Raw genomic sequence first — 18,755 nt, forward strand, 5'->3', positions numbered from 1 at the left:
TTTTCTCCGCTCTTGGCATTGTGAAGAAAACCAGGAAAGCAGCCTTTTCCCCCAAACTCTTCCTTTTTGTCTTCTTTTTTGTCTTCTTTCTTTTTGGCAAACTGCTAGTGTCAGAAAAAAGATTGTAATTCATTTAGCAATAAAAGTCAACAAGCTTTTTGTTGCTGATTGGGAAGTGAATACCAAACCCGCTGATTTTGCGCTTAAACATGAAAACTCTGTAGATATTCGGTGTTTGTCAAAACAAATCGTAAGAGACACATTTGTGTTCCATACAGAGACGTATTTATTGAAGACCTTAAAGAATGCAATATATTACCTAGTTCTGTCTGGCGTGCTTATCACGACAGCAAATGTTTGTAATAAAAATCAGTTAATAAGCAAACGACCACTTTGTACGCTACATTCAAATTTATATGCTAAAGAAGTACCTTCTTGTAGAAGATATGTTTCCCCTTTTTTGGCATGTCTGTTAAGGCTGGTGTAATTAAGGAGTTTAATTAAAATCTTAAATGCTTACTCCATGAAAACAGCTTTATGACATGGGGAAAAACAGATTTTTTCCATTATAATTGCCTGTCTTGTGTATTGGTAGAGTAAGAGTCCAAGTGAGAGGCTGCAAACACTTTTAAATAATCTGTTTCCAATTTTATTATTTATAAATGACGTTCATGGACGCTTTCTTGATGTTCACAAGATTGCCACAACACTGCTGAAGCTGCACTTACTGTGTCAGCCACCTCCACGTTATGGCTGCACACAGTAAAAAATAAATAAAAGCAATAAAACACAATTATGTGGGTTTTAGCCTATTGAAACCCCACCGACGTGCATTGAAGGAGGGAGCACACGGGGGTCAGGCGAGCCTAAATTTCTTTTTTGTCAAATATTCCACAGCTCGTGTTGGCTTTAACCTTTGTTCTTCGAGGGGCCTTTGCAGCTTGTTTTCTTTTCTGGTTATTAATTTTTATGGGGCACGTGGCGACACGGCCGCAGTCCAGGCACGGCTGCAGCCACTGTTCTGCTCCTCACTCACACCCCGAGTTATTCGGAGGGGTCTGGGGGCTCAGGCTTGAATATTGTGTGCAGTTACGAGCACCACAGTATAAAATAAAGAAACTAAGCTGTTAGAGTGTGTCCAAAGGAGGGAAATGAAGATGGTGAAGGGCCTTGAGGGGAAGCTGTGAGGAGCGGTTGAGGGCCGTGTGTTCAGCTGGAGGAATCCGAGGGGAGACCTCATTGCAGTAACAACCTCCTCGGGAGGGGAAGAGGAGGGAAAGGTGCTGATCTCTGCTTTGTGGTGACCAGTGACAAGACCCGAGGGAATGGCCTGAAGTTGTGTCACGGGAGGTTTATGCTGGATATAAGGAAAAGGTTCTTCACCCAGCAGGCGGCTGGGCACTGTAACAGGCTCCCCAGGGAAGTGGTCACAGAGCTCAAGGAGCGTTTGGACAACACTCTGAGGCACATGGTGTGACCCTTGGCGACGGTCCTGTGCAGGGCCAGCAGTCTCACTCGACGATCCTTGCGTGTCCCTCCCAGCTCGGCACATTCCACGACGCCCATCCCTCCCCTTCCCCTCCCGCTCCCCTCAGCTCTCCCTTAAGGGAGACCCCCAGCAGTGGATGGTGGGTGCGGGGGGCGCATGCGCGGTGCGGCCGCGAGGGGGCGGCCCCGCGGCGGGCGGGGCGCGGAGCGGCCGCTGGGGCGCCGCCTCAGCACCGGCCCAACATGGCGGCGCGGCGGCCCCGCTCCGCCTCAGGTCAGTGCTGGCCCCGGCCCGGCGGGACACGCGAGGAGGCGGCGCGCCGGGCGCCCTTCCTTCCTTCCTTCCTTCCTTCCTTCCTTCCTTCCTCTCGGGGGTGGCGGACAGCCCGCTCCCCGCTGCCTTGCGCTGCGTCCCGGGGGCGGGGGAGAGATGGCCCGGGCTCTGCGCCTCCCCCATCTGTGTGTGTGTGTGTGTGTGTGTGTGTGTGTCTGTGTGTGTGTGTCTGTGTGTCTGTGTGTGTGTGTGTGTGTGTGTGTGTGTGTGTGTGTGTGTGTGTGTTTTCCCCTTCACGGCCGTGGCGCACCGGCGCCGCTGTACCCCCGGCATCCCACGGGATAGAGCCCCTTCCTGGGATTTAACTACTCAGCCCCCTTCCAGGCGGGTTCGAGGGGGACGCAGTGGGCCTCAGGCAGCGGCCGAGCCCTCACGGGGCCGGGGGGATGCGGGGCGGGAGCCGGGAGCCCCCACGGCCGCAGCATCCCGCACCGCGCGGGGCTTCCAGGGCATCGCCGTGGCCTCGTCGTGCGGCCCCTTCTGGCACTGGCACAGTTCGATGAGCTCGGAGAATGTCCGTAACATCGTGCCGCATGCAGGGGGTGTTTTTGGTCAGCACAAAATGCTCTGGCGGTGTCGTTTTCCACACGACGTGTGCGAGTTCTGATTTGAATAAAAATATTAATTTACAGAATTAGTGTAACTAACCGTCTGTGACAGCGTTTTGGTGTTCTTCTCCATTTAAAGAAGTTAAACGGGTTGTTCTCCATACCTCAGACAAAGAAAGGCCATTCAGTAACAACTTTTTAGCACTGTGGGTCTTGCTGTTTATCTTGCAGTACTCAAGAACACTTGGGTGTTAATGCAAACCTTTATGTGTATATCTTGCCCTCTTTGAACTTTTAATCCGTATTTGCAATACCAGTTTAAAAAAAGTGCCAAAATTCTTAATAAAATACTTATATCTACAGTCTTAATAATTTTAGGTAGTTATTTAGCTGTTCTTCCTCTCAGGAATGTCCCACCTTTATTGCTGAACTTACATTTCACATTAAATATATTTAACCAAAGGACTCCATGTATATATGTCCACAGAACATGACATGTTTTGAAATATTTTTCTTTAAAAACCTAAAACCATCTATTCCCTCTGATGTTTGAGCATGTGTGGCGTTTAGGATCACTTAATCTGAAGTTGTGGGATGCCTGTTTTGAAAACATTGACAGACTTGTCCTGCAAACCTGGAACTTAAGTCTGAGTGTCACCTGTTTTACCTCTTGTGTAAAAGGAACAGAAGTGTCTGTTCTTGGGCTTATTGGCATAGGGGGATGTTTGTCCCTCTGAGGAGAGCATTGGGCTGGGAGTCCTCAGTATGTCCACTGAGGGTCTATCCAGAGGAGGGCTGTGTGCTTTCTCCTAAGTCAGAGATGTTTCACGTTGATTATGATCATAAAAGCAGAGTTGTAGGAGGTCAGATGAAAGCCCAGCAGCCTGTGCCTGAAAGGGATCAGCCTCAGGGTGAGCTCAGACAGACTGAACAGGGTGAGCAGGTACTGATGCCTTCTCGGGATGTTTGGAATGATTTTCAGCCCAGCTCATTAGCCGCGGTTGTTGTCTTTGTGTCTGACAGCCCTCCGTGGATTTTTGTTCTGGTTTAGTTTGGTTTCTTTTCCCTCCTTACGTTTGCTCTGCTGTAATTTGGAGCCCACATCAGCTTTGAGTACGTACAGCATCCTGTTCCAGAGGTTAGCCAGGCCAGGTGGGGGGTGAGGGAGAGGAGAGGAATACTGCCTTTTTTGTGTTGAACGATCCAGCTGGTAGTTCCATCTGATACCTCTTGGTTCCTGCACTTGAACAGGTTCCTGCTCACCTTTTCAGTGCCAGTCATGGATTTTATAGATTACACCTTCCCTATACCCTCCTCCTTGCATTGAAGATTATGGCATACCCTGTATCAAAAATAGCGTGGCCAGCAGGAGCAGGGAAGTGATCCTTCCCCTGTACTCTGCATTGGTGAGGCCACACCTTGAGTACTGTGTTCAGTTCTGGGCCCCTCAGTTCAGAAAGGATATTGAGGTGCTGGAGTGGGTCCAGAGAAGAGCAACAAGGCTGGTGAAGGGACTGGAGCATAAGTCCTATGGGGAGAGGCTGAGGGAGCTGGGGTTGTTTAGCCTGGAGAAGAGGAGGCTCAGAGGTGACCTCATCACTGTCTATAACTACCTGAAGGGAAGTTCTGGCCAGGTGGGGGTTGGTCTCTTCTCTCAGGCACTCAGCAATAGGACAAGAGGGCATGGGCTTAAGCTCCGCCAGGGGAAATTTAAGTTGGATATCAGGAGAAAATTCTTTACAGAGAGAGTAATCAGGCATTGGAATGGGCTGCCCAGAGAGGTGGTGGATTCACCGTCCCTGGAGATTTTTAAACGCAGATTGGACGTGGCACTGAGTGCCATGATCCAGTAAATGGACTGGATTTGGACCAAGGGTTGGACTCGATGATCTTGGAGGTCTTTTCCAACCCAATCGATTCTATGATTCTATGATATCATCCCAAAATCCCTTGTTCTGTGAGCTCTTGGACCATCCCTTGTTCTGTGAGCTGCTGGACCATTGTGCTCTGCAATTTAAACCCTTGGATTAGCCAGTAAACTGGTTCTGGGGTTTTTACAGAGGTCGTTGATTTACCGCAAAACTGAGAAAATACCCGTTTTCTTTCTTTTTCTTTTTCTTTTTCCTTTTTAAGACCACGACAGTGACGATGATTCCTACGAGGTGCTGGATCTGACGGAGTACGCGCGGCGTCACCACTGGTGGAACCGGCTGTTTGGCCGGAATTCAGGACCAATTGTGGAAAAATACTCCGTGGCCACGCAGATTGTGATGGGCGGCGTGACTGGCTGGTGAGGGAGCTTCCCCTTCCATAACTGTCCTAGGCCTTTAGAAGATCCCTTCCCAAGGGTATTCCCAGCAGATAAATGTATCCTCTCTGCCGGGATTTCCTTTAGCATTGATCGAGGTTATTCATGAGCGAACAATTCCTTAACTCATTACTCTGACTCATCGTCCTGAAGTGTTTTTTAATATTGGTAAATCACCAGTTATCCAAGGGTACTCATACTAGTTACTGTGGAAAGGATTTGGGAAAATGTCAGAGCTCTAAAAGTGCAAGGAATAAATGGAAAATTACTGCATATAGCTTTTATTTGTATGGAAAAGCTCATTTCCTTGCTAGTCAAGATTTAGAAAACCTACATCCTGACTAAGAGATATTTTACAGGTAAAAGAAATGAAGGGAAAATAAAAGCTGGCAGAATATATTTTTAATTAAAAGCCCCATTTCATGGAGACAGTTATGTCCTCTAAATTCAGCTGGAGTCATTCTGCTCAAATTCACAGTCTGCTCTGATGTTAAGAGAGACACCACAGCATTTAGTTACACTAAAATAATTAATGGGGAAAGCTAGACAGTAAAGATGAGAACTTAAACTGGAAAATGTGGCCACAGCCTGAGCAGCTATGTCAAGGTATTTGTTATTTGTCAGAGGTGTTTGAATGGTAATTGTCTATTCCAGTACTCTAAAAAAAAAAGGCAATTTCAGTGAAAAGCACCATTGTGGTAGCGTGGTGGCTTTTAAAGTGGAATTTTGCAAGAGTTGGAAGATTAAATAGACTAAAAATGAAATTGTTGTATTCAGACTCAGTCCAGCTTTGAGCTGTGGAGGTTTAGCATTCAGCCTGATTTTGTTATTTGCTTCTGTAGCCTTAAAATTATTTTTAAAAGTTAGGTGTGTACATGTAAACTTGGAAGCTTCTAGGGAATTGTTCATCTGGCATCCATAAAACCTGGCTTATTGAATGATCTGGGAAGTGTACATTTCAGTATCTGCAGATCTCTGTGTGTGTAGAGTGATGTTTATAAATATGAATTCACTATTCATTTGTGGGGGTGGGAGGGGAAATCCCCTCTGTGTGTGGGCCAGTGTTCAGACACGGGCAGAGTTGCCCAGGGAAGTTGTGGAATCATCAACCTTGGGAACATTCCAGGCTTGCCCTGGGCAGCCTGGTTGGGCTTGGAGGTTGGATTACATTCTGCAGCTGGCCCAGTTTTGGGAAGGTGGCTGGCCCATGTGACCTCCAGAGGCCCCTTCCTGCCCCATCACTGTTCTGTGATATCAGTCTCTGTTTGATGTGGGAGGGTTTGGAGACTGAGAATGAGATAACTAATTTTCTGGTTGCCTTGATCCATTAAAAATAGACTAAGGCCATGTCCCAGTAGAGGGGACTCACTGAGTTTAACCCTTGTGGTAGGGATGTTACTTCTTTTTACCAAGACATTTAAGTTATTTGCTGTGTAGTTAATACAAATGATGGTATGATATATTTACTTTCCATTTGGGAACAGTCATAGTGGCACTGTCATATTATTACATTGTGTTTTATTAACATGCTACAATTAATAGCAGCAAGATCTGGAAATCTCAAGCTTGTTTTAAAGGGGCCACCAGCCAGCCATGAACTAGCAACCATTACTCACGTTGACTTGCTTTAGACCTTGTTAGTTAAACATTGCTTGTATTAAATAGTCTGAATTTTGAATTTAAAAATGTGAAATACTTTGTTAAATGAAGGAATAGTAATAGTTGTAGTCAGGAATTGTGGAGTGTGGCATTGTTCATCAGACAACTTCACTGGACTGGGTTCTTTTTGTTTTTTGTTTTGTTCCCCTAAGGTGTGCGGGATTTTTGTTCCAGAAAGTCGGAAAGCTTGCAGCAACTGCAGTAGGTGGTGGCTTTCTTCTGCTTCAAGTATGTAGCATTTCATGCTTTATAAGTTGGCAAATGTTATTTACTAAACAATAGGAAAAACACAGCTGTTGGGTAACATTTAATTAGGAAGGCTTCTTATCTGCTTCATCTTTTCAGTCTTATCAGTCAAAACTTTACATTTCAGCTGGAATATTGTGTAGAAATGAGACATTTCTGAGAATCAGGGGTAAAATCAGAATCTACTCTGTCCTGTAAAATAGTTTGTAGAATTTAATCTGTGTTTATTTAAATAGGTTTGAGAATTTCTTCAGAGCTTTAGAAGAAGTAGGCTGCTCTGGCAGTTGCTTGTGGAAGGCCTGCTCTGTTCCCAGTGTGAGCCATGTTCTCCTCATTTCTCCCCGTGCCATGTTATATCTGTTGGGCCTCTGAAGCCTGGCTGATTCCTGGCAGCCTCATTGCATTCATCTCTCTGCTGGCTTTCAGCTTTAAAAGTTTTAATGATGTTATCTGGCATGACCATTTGCATTTTGCATCAGATATTGTGGTTAGGGAAGGACGTATTTCCAAAAAAAAAAAAAAAAAATGTTTAAATTAGGTGACACAACTTAAAGTGAAGGAGGATTTCACACATCCTGTATGATGCCAGGTTTTTTACTGGCATTTTTCATGTCTTAATACCTGTGAGCTTCTCTTTTTTCCTCAAATTGTTCTAGAAGAAGTAGATTGGTGCCTACTTAGGCTCAATAATATACTGTTTTTTGAGATGGAATGTTAAAGATATAAATATTTATTCTTTCCAACATCACCCTGGAGGGTTTCTGAAAGGCGTATCCCACTTTTATTTCTTCTTTTGATTGTAATGGCTGGTGCAGTCAAGCATTGATCAGGAAGGGTGGGGTGGAAGCTCTGATTGCTGCTGTGTGACACCTCAAAATGTCACTTGTGTGAAGTACACCCACTTCCTTCATGATCATGTTCTCTACTGGTTTGGGGATTGGTTTTGTGGTTTTTTTTTTTTTGTTTTAAACCCCATGCTAAACATCTAAATGAACTGCAGAGAGTGTGTGCTCTCAGACTGTTTGGTTTGAGTTGTTTTCAACAAATATAAGGTGTGTTTTGTTTGAGTTACTCAAAAGCAAGCATCAACAGTAAAAAGTCAAAGAGAAATAGTTTTGATTTGAAACTTTGTAGCATTGGCATTTGTTCCACTTTGCCGTAGTGCACTGATGGCCTTTTTCAGTCTCCTGGGAATCCCTGGTTATTGTACCTAAATACAGGGATGAAGTTTACAAGGGTGTTGAGTCTGAAATGGTTTATAATCACCCAGATGTAAGTTTTTTTGGCCAAACGTGTTGTGCCTGCAGGTGAATCAGTTATTGTGGACTGCTTTAGTCTGTGATGCGTGTTTCTAAATCACGAGGGAAGAACTAAATCTGCAGTGGTTCCTGAAGTACTCACCAGCCTTCTCATATTGTTGTCTTGAAGATCTGACTCTCTCTTCCCATGCTTTGTACGCTGTTGGTCGTAATTCTTTTAATGATGATTTTTTTCTAAATATGAAGAGCTGCAGGAGCAGAGGTCTGGCACCCAGACCTTGCTGCAGATGCCTCCCTCAGTACTTCTGACTACAGGAAGCTGGAAAGTTAAAACACCCCTGCAGACAAAGGAGAAGAGAAATTGCTTAAAACACTTCCCCTGTGCAGGATTTTTGCTTGTTGAGCTGTGAAGTCTGGGGAGCTTTCCTGTACATGCAGTAGGTTTGCCTTGTCTTTGAGTGTCTGATTTCTTGGTTGATCTCATTTATCCGAGAAGGAACATTATCCAAGAGGAAATATGAGTTGCATATTTTGATTGAATTGCCTATATCTTAAGTGAGATCAGATTCTGTTGGAAGGAAATGAAGGAAATGCCTTGGTCTCTCCTTTAATTCAAAACATTTTGCATTTTAAAGCTGAGTCATAAATTTTATGGTGTAATTACATTTCTGTAATTTTTAATTTTTTCACTTAAAGATCACACATTGTGATTCTATGAATACATGTTTGGTGCTTCCCCTGAGTGGGCAGAGGAGCATTTCAGCACATTGCTAGAAAGTTCCCTTTTTTATCTGTAAACTTCTCTGAAGTTGCAGATCTCATTTCAACTGCTGATTGCAATATTGACATTGTAATTACATGCTAACACAAGAATAATAACTACAGAAGGCAGGATCCTTGGCTAAAGCCCATTCAGTGAAACATTCAAGTCTTAAAAAAAAAAATACATTTTTTCTTCAGTGTGTGATGACTTCATCTCAAGAAATCTAGAGGGAAACTGAAAGCAATACATTTTTGAGTGTCAGTTTGTACAAGAAGCAAAAAAGATTTTTCAGATTTTTGTAACTTATCTAGAATTTAATACAGATTAAATGAAAAGTAGTCTGAGGAGGAAAATAAAAAGGACATTAAGAAATTTGCCTGGCTTTTCAGAATTATGATCTGTTAACACATGTTTGGTGGATATTTCAGCAGCTTAATTTGATCAATTAAGTGTCCTTTTTATTGAAATACCTGTAGTTCAAATATGCTGGTACAAGACCAATATCCATGTATGATATTAAGGAAAATATAATGAATTTCTCATAACAAGGGAAGGATTTTCCATTTATAACTCCCAGTTTATGCAGCACAGTCCAGTGAAATCCTGAAGAGGAGGGGAAGTACGAACTCACGTGGTTCTGTTGTAATGAATTAGTTAAAAACAATTGTTCTTAATGAGCACCTCATGGCTCTCTATTTTTAAAACCCTGTATCCTGAATAACAGTTTAACTGCTTTTTACTCATCAGCCAAGATACCAATTACAGGTCCTTCTATTGTGTGTTGACCATTATTTAATAATAAAATTATATTTTTATTCAGTTATTTCACTAATATATTTTACCTCAGTCCACTGATGAATTCTGCTCAATTCTTTAAATTATTTTCTGACTTAGGAGAAGTAAATCTTTGAAAACAACACAAGAAACAAAATAAACTCTGAGATATCCTCAGCTCTGACTTGTACAGGGGTTTGTTGATGCCATTCCATGACGATGGCTGTGGAACCATAGGATGGATCAGGTTGGAAGGGACCTTAAAGACCATCTGGTTCCAACCCAGTGTGTCACCTTGGTGAAGTGGGGAGAGAACAACCTGCTTCTGGGGCTGGGGGCTTAGTAAGGGAGAGTTTTGCTCAGTTTTGTGTTGAATGTCCCACTAGACAGTGTGAGGGGGTTGTTACCTTCCTAAACAGCAGAAAATACCTCAGGGTCCCCGTGGCTTCTGTGCCCTGCTCAGGGAGGCACCTGAGCCTTCTGGCCTTGCTGAGGCTGCTTTAGTGGGAGAGATTAAAACTCTAAAACTTTAATTTCCTCTCTAACTCGAGGAAATTAAAACTCTTTTCTCCCATCTTGCCACATAAATGTTTTGCTCCTAAACATTTTTTTGCTCATTACTCTTAATAATGTGTCCCAGTAACAAAGTACCTGTGTGCTTCTGTGGTATAACCCCGAAAATGAGGTCTTGCCCTTGGAGATTCCCATTTTGCTTTAATTAATGTTGAGAAAGATGCACATATTTTTAGTGTTCCTGCATTGGTGTCTTTCTTTAAATGGCTTTTTGAAAAAAATTCTGTTGTTTTTTTCAACAATTCTGGGAGGTCTTGAACAAAAATAAGTTTTACTAATGAGCTGTGAGATATATATGTGTGTAATATATATTATCATGTAGAGAGATATTTCTGTATACCCAAAAATCTACACCCCCATATGTCTCTCTAAGAATATATGCAAATAATATGTATAGCTCTATATGACTCTTTAATATATATCTAAGTATGGAACTAATAATGGAATATTATTATTTTAGTTTGTTACTGTAGGGCCTGGGTTTAAAAATACTAGTAAACTTTTAAGAATTTGCATTTAAGTAAATTTACTGTTGTAAGCAAATATTTTTTTTATGATGTATCAGAGCCTGAAAATTGCATTCTGTCTCTCCAGCACTGGGGTTCAGTGGGATTATTTCTGCCCTTACATATGAAATTATGTAATTAGTGGGGTTGCAGCCAAAGTAGATATGACACAGGCTCTGACTGTTACTGCTTAAGTACAGGGTTTTTTTTCTTCTCAGTTATTAAGTTTATATTCAAAACACTGTCCTCTGTTGCTTATTTTATAGATGTGTATAAACACTCGAAAGTAGAATTTGGGATCCCTGCTACTCAGTTCAGGGAGAAAAGCAGTCCAGTTTTTGTTGTGTAAAATGGAGTTCTGGTGCAAATGTAAGTTTGCCCTGCAGTAGTTACAAACAGAACTTAATTAAAAACTTCTGCCTCATCTTTGTGCTGTCTGGATAACTGAGCTAATTAAACTAAGTCTTAATGTAATGTCTCTTTTAAAGTCCATTTGCATTTTACAAGCCAGCAAACACATTAGCATTTCTTGCATTGTGTTGGACTGGGCAGATCAGTCCACATTTAATTTTCAGCTGTACGAGTGAGAAGGCACCAATTCAATGCCTGGGCCTTTTTGAAATTCTTGTGGTGATGTTAAATTCATAAAATAACAATTGCCCCAATCTGCAGCTTTTTATTTTCTCCCTGATATGTCATCCAGTGACTGGATGTGCCAGCTTTCTATCTGGTTTCATGTTTTCATGCTGTCCAGTCCTTAATGAGCTGTCCCTGCCCAGCACTAGTGCCCATGTGAACAAATGGTTTTACAATAGACAGGCAAAGTCAGTTAATTTGTTACATTCTGAATTGTGAAGTAAAAGAGAGTTTAAAATATAGTAAGTTCATTTTGCATTTGTCCAATGAATTGGTTTTTCTAAAGCTTACAGAGAGATGAAAACTGAAGTTGACCTTCTTACACAGGTGGTTTTTCAGGAGCTTTGTTTTGAATTCAGGCAAAAACCTGTCTAACACTTGTTTAGTTTTATTTCTTTTTCTGGATCATAAAATCCTTAATTTGGGGTTGAAATACGTTGCTCAATTGCTGTGGCTGTTGTAATACAAACTAGATGGTCTCAGTTATTTGGTAGAAAGAACTATGTGAAAGTCAAGCTTCAGTGCCTGTAAGTGATGTGAAACGTTTCTTTTTAGGCTAAACCTATTAAATTGTGTATTTAAATATCTGCTCCACGAGAGTTCACGATCTGTGACTTCTATTTACCAGTTGTACAGTTTGCATAGGACACTGTTAGGTAAGTGGGGTGAATTTCCCAAAAGTGACCTCAAGAAGGACCTGAGAAATCTCACTCTTTACAAAGAGTTTTTTGGATAACAGTCATTTACCTGTAAATTTAGTGGCTTATATCTATTTGTCCTAACAGTTAAAATGAGCAGTAATCCTTAGTTTTGATTTTTTCTCTCTCTTTTTTTTTTTGCTATTAATGAGCTATTTAACTGTTCTCCAGAGCATGTAGCAATTGCCTGATTTTTTTTTTTTTAAGCTATGATCCTTTAAACAGTTAAATATATCTTTCTTTTGTGAATTGTCTTATGGAAGTTGGTGGGACTGTCATTGTTGGCCAAGTAACATAACATCTTATTTTTTTCCAGGTTCAAATCTTAGTGAGAGAAATAAGAAGAAGGGTTGGGATGATGATTAAACATGATAAAAATATTGGGAATTTGTAAATTGGTATGAACCAGTCTCCCCAAACTTATCCATTTTGCTGATGTGACAGAACTTGAGCTATGCTCAGGCCATGTTATTTTTCTGCTCAGTGGCTGTGTTTTGTAGAAAGCATGAAAATTCTCTTGTGTCAATTACTTTTTGTGGGACAGTTTAAATCACATAGGATAAAATAATAGCTTTTAGTGTTTCTAGTGATGATTTTGATTAGCCCCAGATACTCTGTCACAAATCAGAATTCCACGATCCTGAAGGAAGCTGAAACGAAACAAGGTTTTCATTGTTGTCCTATAAACCCACTTTTCTTGGAAGTTACACTAAATGCTGAAGGGAAAACAGTGTAAAGCTTTTATAACTAAAGAACAGAGAACTGGTAAAATTAACAAGAGTCTACTGAACTTTGCCATTGCCATTGTTCTAATTTGAACAGCTGTTACTGGGGAAGGTATCAGTGTTTGAAGCAGAGAATCTGCTGAAATTGGAACAATGTATTTTTTTTTCCTGCATGTGTAATTAAAAAAAAAAAAAAAAGAAAAACAACTTTGTAGGCACTAAATGCTGTTATTTTGCATCATGAAATGTGAACTTCAACTGTACTAACTGCCCTTTATTTTCCTAGATTGCTAGTCATAGTGGATATGTACAAGTTGACTGGAAGAGAGTTGAAAAAGATGTAAACAAAGCAAAAAAACAGTTAAAAAAGCGTGCAAATAAGGCAGCTCCTGAAATCAACACCCTAATTGAAGAGGTAAGTCTAAGGTCATAAACTGTTTCTTAACCAGCCAGTTTTTCTTACCTTCCCCTGCAGGTGCTGATGAGCTGAAGGTGCAGGTGCCAAACTGGAAGGTGTCAGAAATAGCCTGGCTGTACATTTTATTAAAAGTTATCAGACTGTGCTCTCTTTTATTCATTTAGCTTTCTGTTTTGGTCACTCTTAAAGATGACACACAAAGTTCCTGCATTTCTGCAGCTCCTGTGGCTTGGGGGCTGCCACTGGCTTTGCCATTTGGTCTGTGCAGGCTCTTGGGGGGTGACAAAGCCAGCGAGGTCACAACGTGGTAAAAAGTTCAGGTGTGGTTAAAACATGGTGACTACAAAGAAAAAAACCCCAAATCTTCTTACACTGCTGATAATTAAATTACCTGGCTGGCCAAGAATGAGCTTTCTGGAGGAAAGCTATAACTACTTTGTAACTGGAGTTGTGATTTTAGCTCATTTTTATACAGTTTGAAGAATATCTGTCTGCAGGATCTGTCAGATACATTCTGTGTTGAGAAGAGGGAGCTCTGATACTGATCAGTGTCACTGGGGCTGTTTCATCCTGTCATGTGAAGACTTTCATTTGATGGATTTTGTGGTGTTTTGTTTGTTTTTTTAAGAAAGCCTGCTTTTACCTACTTTCACATTCCATACATGCAATATAAGTTTCTTTCTCCCCAGCTGAATCCTGACTGGGAACGTGCTGCAGACAATGAAACAGCAGCTCTGTAATTCATGAGTTTTGACATCTCTCCTGTAAGGAGTTGGCACATGGGTTGATAAAAATTACCTTAAGTTTTAGTGTGAATATGAACTGAAAGTTCAAGAGAGATGGTTTTCCGGCTTCTTCTGTACTCCAAATAGCTTAACATGTCCTTCTCCAATGCCCTGCAGAAATGGGTGGGGCAGGATGGGGGTTTTGGGTTTCCTTTGTGTTTTTTTTTTCTCTCACATTATATTACTTTCTTCTAACTGTGTATTAGTGGCCAGTTTGAAGTGGAGGATGTATGAAATGGCATGCTTGATACAACGTGTTATACTCTCTGCTGTTACTTCATGAAATATTGTACACCAATGTCATCATACATAAGTGGATTTTTTTCTAGGATTAAGCTGTTAGGAAATTGGCTCATAATGGAGTGAAGTGGTTTTCTTTTCCAATGATCTAGCCTTCCAAAAATCAGTATTTTTTTTAAACATTTTTCGAGTGATCGCAGTTGAAGTCCTGGCGGTTCTCATGCTTTTTTGCCCAGGGAGGTTGTAAAACATCTGTCTCGTTCTTATCAAAGCAAGAGTGGTATTGGCATGAAATTGATACAACAGTTCCTCTGTATTTTGACTTTTTAAAGGCTCACTCCATTTTAAATATGTTGTTCAAAACAGCTGAGAGTCAGTTTGCACTCCACTGGTGCCAGCAGGTGCCACCTTGTTTTTTATATGGTTTTAAACAGGTCGCTTCCCCCTCCATAATTTTAGTGTTCCTGTTTCCAGGCAGTTGTGCTAAGTGTTAAATCCTGCAGTCAGCCACGACTAACTCTGTCCTTTACAAATGTTACTTTTCTTCTCAGTCCACAGAGTTTATCAAACAGAACATCGTCGTGTCCAGCGGGTTTGTTGGAGGCTTTTTGTTGGGCCTGGCGTCGTAGGGACCTGAACCCGCCTCTTCCCGACGGGATCCGTGCCGGCAGAGAACAGTTGTGGTGACACGCTGTGTGAGAGCAGTGTGGGTCACTGGGCCTGCAGAGCAACACAAGTGGACTAGCTAGACAACTTGGAAGCTTTCACATTTCAGGCTTTTGCCTCTTGAAGCTTGGCAAAACTAGGATTTGCTGAAAAACTCTGCAGTGTGCTCATTATAGCAGTTTCTGGGCAAAACTGGTTCATCTTCATCATGACTCTTTTTATCTGTGGCCTTTCAAGATCTAGCATTTTTTAAGATGTTACTCTTGGAATATAGCTGTGTAGCCATACTGTAAGAATGAAAGCTCCATTTCTATGTTTTCAGTTGAATACTGTTTATTTAAAGAGTATTTTTCTTCATGCTGTAGTAGGTAGCATCAATGACTACATACTGTATATGATGTTGTAGTTTCAGCCTCATGGCTGCCCATCTTCTTTAGAAGTCACTGCAATAATTATCAATCTGTAATACCTTTTTACAGAGTATTAAATAACAAAGAATCATGAGCTTATTAAAGGTGAAAATTAACTTTGACTCTGGCCTTTGTGTACACAGAGAGTAAAGTCTCTCAGTTTATGTCCTGCAGGCACCTGGTGCCAGTGTTTGCAGAGACAGGTTTTTAAGGTGGATTTAGTAATTTGTTACTAAGTTATTGTAATTTTTCTGCATTTCAAACTCATGAACCTTTCAGAATTTCTACCAAGGAGGAGTTTGCTCTGCCCTGATTTCTCTGGTTTGTGCTGTACCAGCAGGTTAATGTGAACTGGAGTCTCTCCTACACAGATTCTGTTGGGTTCCTGTTCATGTGTCTGAACAACAGTGATTCATTAGCACCAGATGGATGGATGGGTGGGAACTTGGGATGCACAGGACATGGGATGTTTGACATAATAACTTACTAAATATTTAGATTTGTGCATTTCTGGGCTTCAGAGGCCTGTATTACATGTTGACCTCATCTGTGTGTGCTTGTGACCAAGGTGAGTAAGATACGAAGCATGTCATGCACATCTCTGAGGTTTAAGGCTTTAATTAATCCTGTTTAAGGCTTTTGAAAATATATCCTAACACACACCCCCCAAACCAACCCCCCTAAAACCAAGGTAGGTAAATGGCCATAAATAACACATTAGCATCCTGAATATTTTGTATCAAGATAAATGTCTAAAGCTGTGTCAACCCAGTTGTTGCAGTTTATTGGAAATGGGAAGCCCGAGGAGGAATGTGCCTGCTGGGTTATCTGAGATTTAGAGAAAAACTAAGAAAGATGAAAATGTTAAAATGTGAAAGACTTTACCTTAGTGTACAGCCCAAGGGATAATGGGAAACAAGTCAGCTTTTTTCTGCTGCTGAAGCTCATGGATATTTGTCATGACCAAAGAGTTACTGAAGCCAACTGACAGGAGGCTCCCACCCTGACTGGAATGAACTTGGGCATCCTGGAGGGCTTTGGCAGTGAAGCGACCACCTCTGTGGTATGAACCTGTAAATGTGCATTTTTATCTTCTCTGTGAAAGGATTCCAGAGGAGCATCTCGGTGTGCTTGCTAAAAAGGCTGCTTTTGTGACCAAGCTGCTTCATCTTTAAAGGCAGAATTAAAACCAGAAGTATAGAGTAGTACATATGCAAGACTGATCTTTGCAGAGGAAGGTGGTTCTGCTATACTGGTGCCATTATCTGAGACTCTCAGGCAATGAATCAAGAACTGATTGAAACACATTTGAGGGGTTTATTTTATTTTTTTGAATTAGATTTATTCGAGGATTTCTTTTTTTTTTAAGCCTTTGGAATAAGAGACATAATGTTGTACACATAAAACCCTCCAAAGGACCCCAAAAAGGCAAGGAGAAATGGTGTTATTGAAAAGGTGAGCAGAGTGGTGTTTTGTATTGGGATTGGTTTTACATCCTGCACTCGTGACTGGAGAAGAAGGATGGCTGCTGGCACAGCAGCACTTGCTGAGGCAGTTCCTGAGGCTGGGGAGGCAGAGGAGACCCTGCCAGGAGCTTCAGGTGGAGCTGGCAGGGTGAGGAGAGGGTGGAGTGGAAAGCACCAAGACAAATAAATGCAGCTTTTCTTGTGAATACCTGAGATTTTAGTGTGTGTCAGCTCAGCCAGAGTGTCACCCACTGCTGGACACGAGGGCATGCTCTGTGAGGGTACAGTGGACAAATGGATGTTGGTGGGGTCACTGGAGTGGAATGGAGCACAAAGGAGTACCGGGTTTCTGGTGGTGAAGTCTTCTCTGGAATGATTTCAAAGTTACTGTTGCCCTCTGGGACAAAAATTAATGCAGGCAAGCAAGTTTCAGAGAAGGGCAACGGGCGGTGAGGCACTAGAAGAGGTTTCCCAGAGAAACTGTGAATGCCCCATCCCTGGAAGCGTTCAAGGCTTCCTGAGCAACCTGGTCTGATGGAAGGTGTCCCTGCCCGTGGCACGGGGTTGGAACTGGATGACCTTTAAGGCCCTTTCCAACCTAAACCATTCTATGATTCTAAAAAACAGGTTGAATAAAACTTCTTTGAAGAACATTTTTTGTGGGGAAAAAAACCCGACCAAAACCCACCAACATCAATTTTAGAAAGGAGATGATTAAGAAGGAAAGTGTTAGAAATATGTCAGTAAATCAATGAAAGGCTGAGCCATCGTTCCTACGGTTTTTATTGTATAGCTGAAGGACTTGACTGAAAGGTGGAAAATGTGGACCTAGCACAGGGAAAGAACTTTCCATATAATACCCACTGGGTCTGTGAAACTTCACTGTGTGTTACTGAGACCAAGGGCCAGGCTCCCCCCAGGGAAAGGTGGGGCAACATTGCAGGAATCTGTTATACCTAAAGGTGGAAGAAAAACTGCTTTGATTTCTCTGGCCATAGCTACTAGTGCTTGGTGAAGTTCATGGTAAAATTATTCCAGTGCGCTGATGATCCTACCTTTGCCTTCCACAGGATTGTGTAATTTTTTCCCCCTCAAATAGTTGGGAGCAAGTCACTTTTCAAAGTCCAGTGCTGTGCTAAACAATTGAGGAAAGCATGGCATATATCCCTCTGTAGTGAACAGCTCCTGAAAGCTTATTAAATAGTGAGTTTTGGGAGAGGTTGATAACAAACCATCTATTTGTTTTCAATTATCTTAATGGGATAATCCATCTTCTGTAATTATTTTGTTTTAGTTAAAGCAGCATTGGGCAGTGAGTTTTAATTTAAAGTGAGATATCTGGTGGATCAAAACCAGTGTGATCTTATTACTGAATTTTAAGAGGCCAGAATTTGGCTAAAACTTTGAAGGCTGTTTCTGCTTTAGCAGCCAGATTGAAAAATTAAAATTTTGTAGTTAAAATTAGAGCTGCCTCCCAGATTCAAGTGCATTTGTCATGAGGGCTTAAGAAGGGGGGATGCAAACAGAGAAAAATGCAGGAGTCAGGACTGTAATTGAGTAATTCTGCCTGTGCAGATTTCATAAATTATAGAGCATACAGTAATGTGAAGAAGTATCAGTAATACATCCCCCTAACCTTTTGAAAACTACTGGAAATCTCAAAGAATTACTTTAAAAATCAACCTTTTATAGCATGCAGGTGCCTGTTGTAGGGGCTGTAGATGATAGTGGAAAATGATAATGTTCACCTAAACTCAGCACAATTAGAATGATGTGACATTTTGGGAGATTTAGCATTAAAAAAAAAAAAAGTGGGTTTTAGTCACCCAGGGCTGTGCATGGGGTGGGACAGTGATGAGGGAGAAGGAGAGTCAGATCTACCATGGGGAGGAGGGGCCAGCCTCCCTTATCTTCTGTATTACAGTTCAGTAATTAGACAGGAATGATGAGCTTAGAGAGCTGGTTTTTCCCTTGTCGGATTGGGAAGCAGGTCTGGTGCAGTGTGGTGATGTCCCAGTACTGGGACACATGGAAGAGCTGGCCTTTGTTATTTTGGGGCAATGTGGGAAGCGAGACAGCTGACAATCATCAGGACCTGTAAGACTGCAAGTCAATTTTAATTAAGATAATTGTGGGGTAAATGTGCACAAAACGTCCAATGCTGATGGAGCACAGGCTGAAAACTTGGTTGTGTTTAGTCCCACATTGAACCTCAGAGACTTCTGAATCTTGGAGTGCTGAGGAACATGGAGC

At 41.7% G+C, this 18,755-nt stretch overlaps 1 protein-coding gene across 1 annotated transcript; it reads left to right on the forward strand.

Moving 5' to 3' along the window:
* Positions 1-1,682: 1,682 nt before the first annotated feature.
* Positions 1,683-15,158, forward strand: FUNDC1 (FUN14 domain containing 1). Its single transcript, XM_027639675.1, has 5 exons — positions 1,683-1,762; positions 4,504-4,660; positions 6,490-6,565; positions 12,804-12,932; positions 14,512-15,158. The coding sequence occupies exons 1-5, from the start codon at positions 1,732-1,734 to the stop codon at positions 14,587-14,589; spliced, it is 471 nt and encodes a 156-aa protein (XP_027495476.1). The 5' UTR covers positions 1,683-1,731; the 3' UTR covers positions 14,590-15,158.
* The last annotated feature ends 3,597 nt before the right edge of the window (positions 15,159-18,755 follow it).

This window comes from Corapipo altera, unplaced genomic scaffold, assembly GCF_003945725.1.
Source record: "Corapipo altera isolate COAL_440 unplaced genomic scaffold, ASM394572v1 0, whole genome shotgun sequence".
Taxonomy (NCBI): Eukaryota; Metazoa; Chordata; class Aves; order Passeriformes; family Pipridae; genus Corapipo; species Corapipo altera.